This window comes from Panthera pardus, unplaced genomic scaffold (assembly GCF_024362965.1).
Source record: "Panthera pardus isolate Hobbes unplaced genomic scaffold, ASM2436296v1 HiC_scaffold_13, whole genome shotgun sequence".
Taxonomy (NCBI): Eukaryota; Metazoa; Chordata; class Mammalia; order Carnivora; family Felidae; genus Panthera; species Panthera pardus.
Window position 1 is genome coordinate 50,642,037 of NW_026526688.1, and position 12,204 is coordinate 50,654,240.

General features: G+C 36.3%; 1 protein-coding gene across 1 annotated transcript in view; it reads right to left on the reverse strand.

The window, feature by feature from the left end:
- The window catches only part of KIF13B (kinesin family member 13B), a 198,305-nt gene that overhangs the window by 29,871 nt on the left and 156,230 nt on the right, over positions 1-12,204 (reverse strand). The window contains exon 36 of the mRNA XM_019440893.2: positions 3,956-4,067. Within this exon, the coding sequence (XP_019296438.2) occupies positions 3,956-4,067 (112 nt within the window). The remainder of the gene's footprint in view (positions 1-3,955; positions 4,068-12,204) is intronic.

Genomic DNA, 12,204 nt, shown 5'->3' on the forward strand with positions numbered 1-12,204 from the left:
ATGTAAATCAAGTAAGCATGGATTACAAGCTTTAAAACAACAACAACAAATTTACAGAACTTTAAAACAAGGTATTTCACTCCTAGGTATTAACTCAAGAGAAGTGTTCACAAAAACACTTATACAAGAACAAACTTTATTCACAGTAACCAAAAAGTGGAAATAAGCCACATGTCCATAAATAGAAGAACTAATTAAAAATCGTGACAAATTCAACTGTGATAGTGAATGTTTCTCAACAACAAAAAATAAATTACTGAAGGATGCAACCGTGTGGATAACATGAACAGAAATGTTGAATAAAAGAAGCATAACACAAAAAAAGCATATACTGCATGATGCCATTTGTATGAAATTGTAGAACAGGCAAAACTAATCTGAAGGAATAGAAATCAGAACACTGGCTGATTGTGGAAAGTAGCTGGAGTCCTGTACATCTTGTAAACTTGACTGGTGGGTAGGTTACACAGGTAAATGCATTTGTCAAAACTCATTAATATGACCCATAGTCAAGAAAAAAGCAGTCAATGTAAATAGACCATGAGACGGCCCAGATGCTGGATTTAGCAGATAAATATGTTGAAGTAGTTTTAGACACAGGCCCAAGGAAGTAAAGAAGAATCTGATCTTAACAAATGTATAGGTATAAAATATCCACAGAGAAATTAAAACTTTAAATAAAGAAACAAGTGAAATTCTAGAACTGAAAAGAATAATAACTGAGATAAAATATTCTCTGGATGTACTTAACAGAAGGTTGGAAATGGAAGGAGAAATTATGCAACCAGAAGATATAAGAATAAGACAAAAGGATGAAAAATAAAAATTAAAAAAAAATTGAGCTCCTGTGACCTGTAGGGTAATATTAAACAATCTAATACGTGTAATTTGAATCTCAGAAAGAGTAGAGAAAAATTGTTGGGGGTAAAATGTAATAATAGCTGAACATTTCCCAAATTTGTTGAAAACCACAACTTACAGATCCAAGAATATCAATGAAACACAAGTAAGATAAGTACTAAGAAAACCATACCTAAGTATACCTTAGTCCAAGTGCTAAAAACAAAAATTGAGAGAACTATGAAAGCAAACAAGAGAGTAAACACAGACATATTACATGTAGGAAAAAGAGACAGAAATGATGGCTGATTCTCAGCAGAAAAGGAATCTAAAAGACAATGTAAGATGTTTGAAGTGTTGAAAGAAGCTATCTACCCAGAATTCTCTAGCTAGTGAAAAAATTCTTCAAATAAAGTGAAGTGAAGATAATCTCAAAAAGGGGAGACAGCATTCTTTTCTCTCCAAGAGAACTTCACAATAAGAAATACTATAGGATATTCTTTGGACTATAGAGAAATGATATTGGATAAATATAAGACTTCATGAAGGACTGGATAGTGCCAGAAATAATAAATATGAAGAAAAATATAAAAGATTTTCTATAGTCTTTTAATCTGGCTGTTTTAAAGCAGAAAGAGTAACATCGTAAATGGGTTCATAATGTCTATAAAAGATATAACAACAATAATACAAAATAAGAGGGCTCCAGGAACAGGCAAATGGAATTATACACTTACAAGGTTCTTATATTTGTGCAGTGGGAAGTGATGTATTATTAATTCTAAGTAGACTATGATAAGTTAAGAATCTATACTAGAATCCTTGAGCAAAGACTTTAATAAATAAACACAGAAATACCAAACAGCCAGAAATAGAAATAAAATTAAATACTAAAAAATATTTTTCCAATTATCCCAAAAGAAGGCAGAAAAGAAGTTACAGTGGAAAAATAAAATAAAATACAAACGGCCAAAGAGAAACCAACAGCAATGTAGCAGACATAATAATAATATTAGATGTAGAAGAATTAAATATGCCAAGAAAAAGGCAAAACTTGTCAAGCTAGATTAGAAAATAAGTTAGAGCTAACTATATGCTGACAAGATAGCAAATATTTGTTCATTTAAAGAGCGAATATAGCTAAAATTTTAAAGACTGAGAAAAGGAGACACCATTCAAACAATAAGCAAAAGAAGGTTGATGAGGCTACGTTAATATCAAGTGAGACAGATTTCAAAGTAAGAGAATTCCAAAGATATAAAGGGACATTTAATAATGATAGAAATATCACTTCATTGGGAAAAAATAATGTATATACCTAACAACAAAGTTCCTACAAGAATGATGTAAAAACAGATAAATGAAAAAGTAGGTAATTTTTCATAATCATATTTGGAGATTTAATGCCCTCTCTCAGTGATGGATAGGACAAATAGAAAAAAAATCAGTAGAAGGACAGACTATTTGAAGAACCGATCTGACTGAATAAGCTTATCAACCACACTGACCTGATATATACAGAATGCTATGCCCTCAAACAGAACAGACCTTCTTTCCAAGCATACATGGAATGTTTACCAAGGTAGAACATAGTCTCAAAAACATTCCAAAAGACTGAAATATTAAAGAGTCTCTCTGATCATAAGGAAATCAAATAAGCAATCCATTAATAAAAAGATTCTCACCAGACATATGAAAATGAATTAACATGCTACCCAATAACTTACGAGTCAAAGAATAAATCAGAGGGAAATTAGAAAATATTTTGAATAGAATGAAAATGAAAGCACCATATTCCAAAACTTGTGAAATGCAGAAAGAAATAGAAATCAATGAAACAATCAAAAATAAAAACAAAATCAATGAAACAAAGTAAACAATGAAGAAAGTAAGACCAACTTTCGTTCTGAGAGAAGACTGAGAAAAATAAGACATGCCTCAAATGTACTCAAGAAAAACAGAAAGAAAACAAAAATTATCAAAAATAAAAAGGAGGGGTGCCTAGATGGCTCAGTTGGTTAAACATCTGGCTCTTGATTTCAGCTCAGGTCATAATATCACAGCTTGTGAGATTGAGCCCCACATCCTGCTCTGTGCTGACAATGTGGAACCTGCCTGGGATTCTCTCACTCTCTCTCTCTCTCAAAATAAATAAATAAACATTAAAAAATTTTCTTAAATAAATAAATAAAAAGAAGGAATATCACAATAGATCCTATAAACATTAAAAGGGCAATAAAGGAACACCATAACATTTACTGAAATAAGAGTAATAATTTAGATGAAACAGAAAATTACCTGAAAAACATAACTTATGAAAACTGACTCACAAAGAAATACAAAAAGTTAAATAGCACTTTATTAAAGAAAATGAAGTCATAATTTAAAAGTTTCCCAAAGAGAAAATTCCAGGCCCAGATAGTGTCACTGGTGAATCCTGTCAAACATTTAAGGAAGAAGTAATACCAAGCTTGTATAAAATCTTTCAGAAAAAAAGATGGTAAGGAAATATTTCCCAAGTCATTTTATGAGGCCAACATATTCATATCAAAACCTAACTAAGGCATTATTATGAGAAAAGAGAAGTATTCATCATAGAACATAAACACAAAAATCCTTTACAGAAAGTTAGCAAGTAGAATAAAGAAAATATAAATGATAACACATCAAGTGGTATTTAGCACAGTAATGCAGGATAAATTCAACATTCAAAAATCAATGTAACAACATGTTATAAACCAAAAAAGGGAAAAAAATCAGATGAGCATTCACTAGTAGGATAGTAGTTACAGGGTAGGAAATTCTGTTTTAAAATTTGTCTGTTTATGTATGTTGTATGTATGTATGTATTTTGAGAGAGACAGAGAATGGGAGCAGAAGAGGGGCAGAGAGAGAGAAGGTGAGAGAGAATCCCAAGCAGGCTCCATGCTGTCAGCACAGAGCCTGATGCAGGGCTGGATCTCACGTACTGTGAGATCATGACCTGAACCAAAATCAAGAGTTGGACGCTTAACCAACTGAGCCACCCAGGTGCCCCAGGAAATCCTGTTTTAAACTACTTCTGAAAGATGCTCAAATTCCATGACAGTGGTTGACAAATGAAAATGTAACCTACCTGGGTCGGGAGAATGGTTATTATGGGGACGGTCTGGGAGAGATGGGGCAACAGGAGCTATCCCTCTGGAAACTGCAGTTTGGGATACATCCTGTTGACTTTCCCACCGGCCCTGTTAAAAACAAAAACAGCAATTTTTATTCAAATCAAATAGTTGACAGAAAAACCTGAAGATATTTAAGAAAAACCTGTTATCATTTCTAAAGCTTTATTCCCTTTAAAGACATGACCGATTTGATTATGTACCTTTCCTCTTGTACTTTCATCTTTATAGTGCAAATTTCCCAAATACTAACAATACCTCAAATTTGGATCTCCTCTCCAGTTCACAATTCAGTCTCCTCAGCTCTGTCCTAACCTTCTGTCTGTAAATCATGCTGCTTCCCAGGAAATACAGATACATGAAGACATTCCTTTTGGAAACCTCCCTTACGTTCTGCCTCAGAGAGGCTGTTTCTTTCTGCTCATCTGCTTCAAGATCCTTTCGCTTCAGATTCTCAGCTGAGACTGAGGAAAAACTCTTAATGGTGTAGGCTGTGTCTTCTCCCTTCTCCAGGGTGTATCTTCCCATCCATTCACACACTGTTCATGAAAGTAAAAATTCTAGAACAGTATATTACCAAGGCTCTTATTTTCAACACGCATTAAAGTTCCAGTTGAGCACAAATCAAGTAATCACCAGTTCCCAATAATGGAAGTCTCTGGATTAACAAATTTTATTGTACCCTGAACTTATTTTGTAAATCCCCATTAAAAAGATTTCATTGCATAATACAAGAACACCACCAGTTGGGTGATGGATTAATGGTGATATCATCAAAGCACTTTTAACTTCAGTCCCATCTCATAAAGAAATAAACCCCAACCAAATGCTAGAAGTACAACACCCAGTAATGGGGATGAGATGCAAATCTTATAAAAGCTTTAAGTTCCCTTTTGATCCTTTGATAATCACTCTGACTTTTTTTGTATCCAAGTTAAATAAGAGTATTTTACATTAGTTTAAGCTGGTATCCCACAGATGAGTGATGCTAACGACTTTTGAGTTCTCCTTAGTAATCGCCTGCAGAGTGAGTTCTTCACTGCTCCCAAAGATGGATGGAGGTGGAAAGACCTCTAAGGTTTCAGATATGTATTGGAAACCTATCCACTTTTAGCAGCAACCTAAGTACTGATCATAAAATCAATAAGCCCTAAGTGATCTGGATCCTGTTTACCTCTGAGAATGCCACTTTTCCCTAGGAACTCTCTCAGCCCTTGATAGTTTTAAAAAAATGGTATGATGTTTTAGCATTAGGAAGCCAGGAAACAAAACAGACATGAAAAGATGATTAGGGAAACCATGAACTCTGAAATACTTCACTGTAGGAGCATTTGTGTTACTATGAATCACACACTCATTTACATACTTTAATGTTTCGTTAATGTCTTTTGCATTTAAATTTAATTGTCTGTCTGGGAAGCTGCAGCTTTGTGTATTCTGGGACATCACAATCAGGTAGCTGAACACTAAGGTCAATATTCTTTGGAGCTTCTCAGAGGAAGAAAAGCCTCATTCTTTGTTTACAGTGTTAAGCTCATGCAAGGTTGTTTTGAAGACAACTTACTTAATTTGAGAATAAATGTATTTTTGTGTTTCAGATTTCTCTTTCTTGTTTGGCAGCTGACATAGTGGCACTCTGTCCCTTAGGAAAACTAAGTAGCTGATTTGGAGTCAGCACCTCAGCCATTTGGTGTATAATGGTCCAATGACAAATAATGTTGGTGTCCTCTCTTCCCCCAAGGCACACTCGGGGCTCCGCTAGCTTCCCAGGTAATATTTCCCAGCTGGCACCCCCACACATAATGTTACTAACAAATCGGAATGGAAGCAATAACTTTTACTGCATCATATATTCAAATATCTCAAGTGAGAACATTTGAAAGGACGCACACAGTATATACATACTGCCTTAGCCATACCACTAGCCCTGTCGGATAATGAAAAATGGAAATACATTTCGCTTCATCCATCTACCTTAACCGTCATCTTAACCTTGAGGAATTCCACATGCTAACTATTCCCAGGTCTCACCAATCAAAGGCAGGGACACAGAGATCTGGGGTAGAACAGACGCTGCTTTAGAGGGAACAACAAATTTGGATGATAAACTGGGTACAACACTCCTCCCTCCTCTTTCTGACACCCACAGATCTCTGGGGAAACATTCTACTGAAATCATTCACTTATTCTTTTCCTCCTATAATGCATGTCCATTCTCTTGCCAGAAATGAAACCTGTGGTTCAGTGTGTAACTACACACACTGCCCCCCAGGGACAAGGCAATTACTGTCTTTCCAATAAATTTTACATCCCTGGCTGTTCCACAGTTATTCTCCCTTTACTAAAATGTTGGGGGAGGGGGAGAGGTAGCATCCCAGTTACAGTTACTTCAGAGAGAGATGAACTCAGGACAGTGAATAAACAGGACTTGGCCAAACACTAGATCATTCTGATCTCTTAGGAGCTCAGCTCTCAAAATGAAGAAAGTATGTATGTATGTATGTATACATATATATACATACATACCTGGAATCTAAAAAGATAAATCTGTGATTTTTTTCTAACATTCTACATGTCTATCAAACTTCAGAAATCAGCCAAGATGAGGATATACAAGGGAGAAAACTCCAGCTTTGTTTAAGATTTTTAAACTAGCTTCATACTTATTAGGGATTATTTGTGCTGACAGGCTGAATTCAAAGAAATAAAACCCTATTTGAGACAGCAGTTATGCGTGGCTACCATCATGCTTAAAGACAAAATCAAACAGGGAAAACAGAGAGGCTCTCAGCTGATTTGAGAACATGCTTAGGTCCTCCTGGTGCACCTAAAATTTCCGTTACTGCTCTTTCCAGACACAAATGCTTTAGGTTTTTCAGAAAGAGGTCTGTTTTTAATCAGGAAAGAGATAAAGGGTAAAGAATGAGAAGTGCCAGTGACATTACAGGTCCAAAGGTGGCTTCCAATGCAACCAAAGAAGAAATGACTCATATTTGGCATCGGCCTTTACCTGTGCCACACTAAATCACTGCAGTTTTCAGGAAGGTGAGGCAGCCAAAACACACAAAAATCAGTTTTGTTAACTGAATATTCATTTAGGCATTTGGCTACTGCATCAAAAACTCCAATCAGAGGACAATAAACACAATATCTTACTAACTTAAAAAATATAAAAATTATAAAAAGTATAATTCCATCTAAAATGGCTTTAGAAATACCAATATTTTTAAGTTGACAGTGTTCCTTGCATCACAAAAGGTCTCAGTGCACAGCCAATTTTAGATAGAAAAACAAACAATATGCTGAAATTAATTCTGCAAGCGAAGTCCATCTTGGTAGACTGGTCATAAAAAGCTTGCTAAGTTTTCATTATATCTATTAAAAAACTGGCTTACAATAATGACAGTAACAGTAAATAGCAGTAAACAGCAACATCACTGCAATTTTATATCGATAGATAGATAGATAGATAGATAGATAGATAGATTTTTTCTATTTCTCAGTGCTCATCAAGATAAGTGTACTCTTAATTCCCTTTATCTATTTTACCCATCCTCACACCCACCTTCCTTCTGGCAACAGCCAGTTTGTTCTCTGTATTTAAGGGTCTGGTTTTTAAGGGTCTTTTTTTTGTTATTGTTCGTTTACTGGAGGGGAGATGGGTGGGAGATGGGCTGAATGGGTGATGGGTATTAAACAGGGCACTTCTGATGAGCACTGGGTGTTTTATTTAAGTGATGAATTACTAAATTCTACACCTGAAATTAGTATTACACTGTATGTTAACTAACTGGAATTTCAATAAAAACTTGAGAAAAAAAAAATGAATGATTGCTTTTAGGCCCTAAGGTGAACTTAAAAGTTGGGAGTGGTTCATCAAATTCCATTTATCTTTTTAAGATTAATTAGTCCATCAATTCAATCTTGGTGGAGCTCAGTACAGCAATTCCAATTCTAACATGGAGTGAGCATCAATAATAAGGGCATGTAAAATATGGCGAATTGCAAGTATCATAGGCCAAACTAGAGACTGTTTTAAAAGTAGCTCACCATCTCCTCTCACCTCCCCAAGAGCCCTAATCCTACGAACTCTCTGCCCTTGCTTCCCTCCCACACCGTTTAGTGTCACTTTGTCTGAAATGACTAATCTTTGCCATATCAACTGAAAATTAGGAGGAAAAGGGAGATGTGAACCTCTTCTGTGGCCTCTCCCCGCTTCTGAACATCATTTCATCTAACCTGAATGCTCCCATATTACACAGGGGAAGACAGCACATCAAAGTCTGTGGTCTATAATTCTGATTTCATAATCAAGATCAGAGGGCTAGACACAGAAATGAATGGGACACAGAACCCAGAAATAGGCCCACACAAGTTTGCAAGGTAAATGTAACTAATATTCAAGTATTTCAAAACTCATTTTCTAGCATCTTAAGCAAGCATCATCAACTTCAGATTAAAATTATGTTTCTGACTCAACTCTCTTGTGCATTAAATACTTTCATTGCAAAGAAACCAAGATGGTCCTGCTAAGGAAAGTTCTGTGGTGTCAAAGGAATGCCCCAAGCACTTCTGCCATTTTTTTTTTTTTTACTCCTCTTTCCCTGTCCCATGCTCGAGAAAAGGACATCTTACAAGTTCTCAAATATTTATTTATATTATTTGCTTAATATGAATTATTCCAACTTCTCACATTCCAGAGCCTTCTAAATTCAGTAAGATGTCTTAATTCCTGGGCTCTTTTCACAGATACTTTCACAGTCTTAGAATAAGAAACATTTGAAAGGAATCCTACATACTGACTACCAAAGTTATTTTTACAATAAAGAGCCAAAAAAAATGATTACAGTGTCAAATTTAGTCATCTTATAAAAGCTACATTTAAAAATTCATTTTTTATAATTTTTAAAAATGTTTATTTATTTTTGAGAATGGGCGAGCATGAGCAGGGAAGGGCACAGAGAAGGAGACACAGAATCTGAAGCAGGCTCCATGTTGTCAGCACAGAGCCCGACGTGGGGTTCAAACTCAGGAACTGTGAGATCATGACTTGAGCCAAAGTCGGATGCCTGACAGAGCCACCCAGGTATCCCTAAAAATTCATTCTTATTCTCAAGGTAAAAACAAACATGATACAAGTTTTAGGTAGTAGGATAGTATTTATATCCCACTCATTAGGAAAACCTAATGGATTAATTACCTCTCCCTGGATATCTGAAAACTGAAGAATGCAGGAAGTTCCCCAAAGAAAAGAAAAGAAAAAAAAAATGAGTCTGAGATTTTTCAAAACAGTTTCTTTTAGGATTTTGTGTATAAATTGTTATAAATAAAGCAATTGGAGACCTCCTCAAACACTATACACAAGAGAACTCTTCCTACTTAGAAGAGTAGGAAGTAAAATTCTTCACTTCTGTTTTTTAAAGGGTGTTGAATTTTGACAAATGTTCTTCTCTGCTCCTATTGAGATTTTCATACATACACGTTTTATATATGTTATATATGCTTTTTAATTCTAATTTATTTTTTAAATAGCTAATATGTTCACATGATCCAAAAATCAAACAATAGAAAAAGGCATCATGACAAACCTCCTACCTTTACCCCTACCTGCTCTTCCCCACACACTTCCACCCTCTCTCCAGGCAGATAAATAATGGTATTAGCTTCTTATATATCCTTGTAGGGTTTCGTAGGCATATGCAAGCAAATCTATACACAGTCACACACGCTTCTCTCCTGTCCCTTTTGTAATACAAATGGCAGCAAACTATTCTGCACTTAATTTTTTTATTTTAATTTTATTTTGATTTTCGTGAACATACAGTGTAATATTGGTTTCAGGAGGAGAATTCAGTGATTCATCACTTACATACAACACCCAGTGTTCATCACAAGTGCCCTCCTTAATATCCATCATCCATCTAGACATCTCTCATCCACCTCCCTCTATCCGCTGTTTGTTTTCTATCATTGTGCGCCTCTTATGGTTTGTTTCCTTCTCTCTTCCCTCCCTTCCTATATGTTTATATGTTTTGTTTCTTAAATTCCACATGAGTGAAATCATATTGCATTTGTCCTTCTCTGACTTATTTCACTTAGCATAATACACTCTAGCTCCGTACACATTATTGTAAATGGCAAGATTTCATCCTTTTTGATGGTTGAGTAATATTCCATTGTATATACACCACATCTTCTTTACCCATTCATCAGTTGATGGACATTAGGGCTCTCTCCGTGGTCTGGCTATTGTGTGTGGTTTTTTTTTAAGTTTTTTCTTTTAGGTTTATTTATTTTGAGAGAGAAAATATGTACACGTGTGAGTGCGAGAGAGTCGGGGAGGGTCAGTAAGAGAGGGAGAGAGAGAGAATCCCAAGCAAGCTCTGCAATTCACAAACCATGAGATCATGACCTGAGCTGAAGTCAAGAGTCGGATGTTTAACTGACTGAGCCCCCCAGGTCCCTCTCAGTTGGCTACTGTTGATAATGCTGCTATTAAACCTGGGGTGCATGTACCCTCTCAAATCCGTATTTTTGTATCCTTTAGGTAAATACCTAATAGTGCAATTGCTGGATCATAAGGTAGCTTTCTTTTTAGTTTTTTGAGGAACCTCGATACTGTTCCCCAGAGTGGCTGCACCAGTTTGCATTCCCACCAGCAGTCTGCACTTCATTTTTAATCATTAGGTATATCCTGGTTATTTTTCTATATTAGTACCTGGAAGGGCTCCTAATCATTCTTGCAGCTGCATAGTATCCCATTTATTTATATGTGTGTGTGTGTGTGTGTGTTTCGCACATGCATGCACATGTGCAGCATGTGCCCAGATAAAGTGTATTTAACCAGACCAAACCAATGGACATTTGCATCCAATCTGCTGCCATTATAAACAAAGTTTCGTGGACACTCTTGTCCATATCTCACTTCACATGTAGGTAAGCACTGCTACTGTGTAAAGGGATTCTGGTATTTTGTATGTCATTTAGTTAAAGCACCACCCAATCTTGAGGAATTCTATTATGGGTAGTGTTAAAAACAGGTTTTGAATACAAGGCCAATGCTGCATTTGAAAATGTTTCCCATTGTTTCCTTTAAAGGCCAGAGGGAGAGCCTCTGTTCCTTGCTGCTATTAGCAGGGAAAGGGTTTTGTTTTTGTTTTTGTTTTCTCGCTAGCAAGAAAATATAAATTTAAGAATATTTATTTTTCCTAAAAATCTTTTAAGAAGCTCTGCTTTAGATGATACAACTACTGAGGAACCCCTCCTCTGAAAATGGGGTAGTTACTCTGTACTCCCTTCTGAAGTGAGCCTAGAATCGAATCCTCTTTGCTCTATATTCTTTTCACTTAGTTTTCTAGCATCACGGATATAAGCCTCTATCAGCTGAATATCCTTACCCATTCAACAGGTCCATCCCATAAAAATCAGTCTTAGAAACAGTTTTCTCCTCCCTTTCTCCTAAAGGTCTCTAATTATGATGTATGGACATTTCATGCAACCTAGCGAGAAGTCCCAGGATGCCCACAGCAATGAGATGGTGACTAAAGCCCAGCTACACCTACTAACCTCAGGGCCCAGGGATGCCAAGAGTCAAAAAGGAGGTAAAATAATAGCTTTACAGCTGAACTGGGAGCAAAGTTAGTAATGGCAAGCTGGCACCTTCCGTTTTCCCTGACAATACTTCCAGAGGGTGGGGAACGCTATGGTTGGGGAGAAGCAACTGAAGCCAAATTTTGAGGAAGATTGCCAACTGCTGCCATGGGAAAAAAGAGGCATTTAACTTGTTTGAAGTGTATGACAACTACTAACATACACTGAAATAGAGTGGAGGGATCCAAATCCTTGTTGCTGTGATGGCACCATGACACCAGTAAAACCTGAGAGGGTGAAAATCAGATTTTCCTCATCTTCACTAAGTTACTCAGGGACTCCAAGAGATCAAGATGACTAAAAAAGGAAGGTCCTCAGTAGAGTAACAAAAATGTGTAATGTTACAGTTATTCACTTAATATGATAGGTCCTGCTAACTTCTCCCCAACCCTCCACAGAAATTGCCATGGAAAAGGCTCCAAAAATCTCTTCACTGTCACATCTGAAACAGTCTTTTCAGTCCTCATCTTGCGGTCCCTGAGGAAACTGGAAGGAGTCCTTCTTCAAACTTAAAAAGTCCTTTCTGCCCAGTTTTCAAGCCACTCTCTGTGGGGTC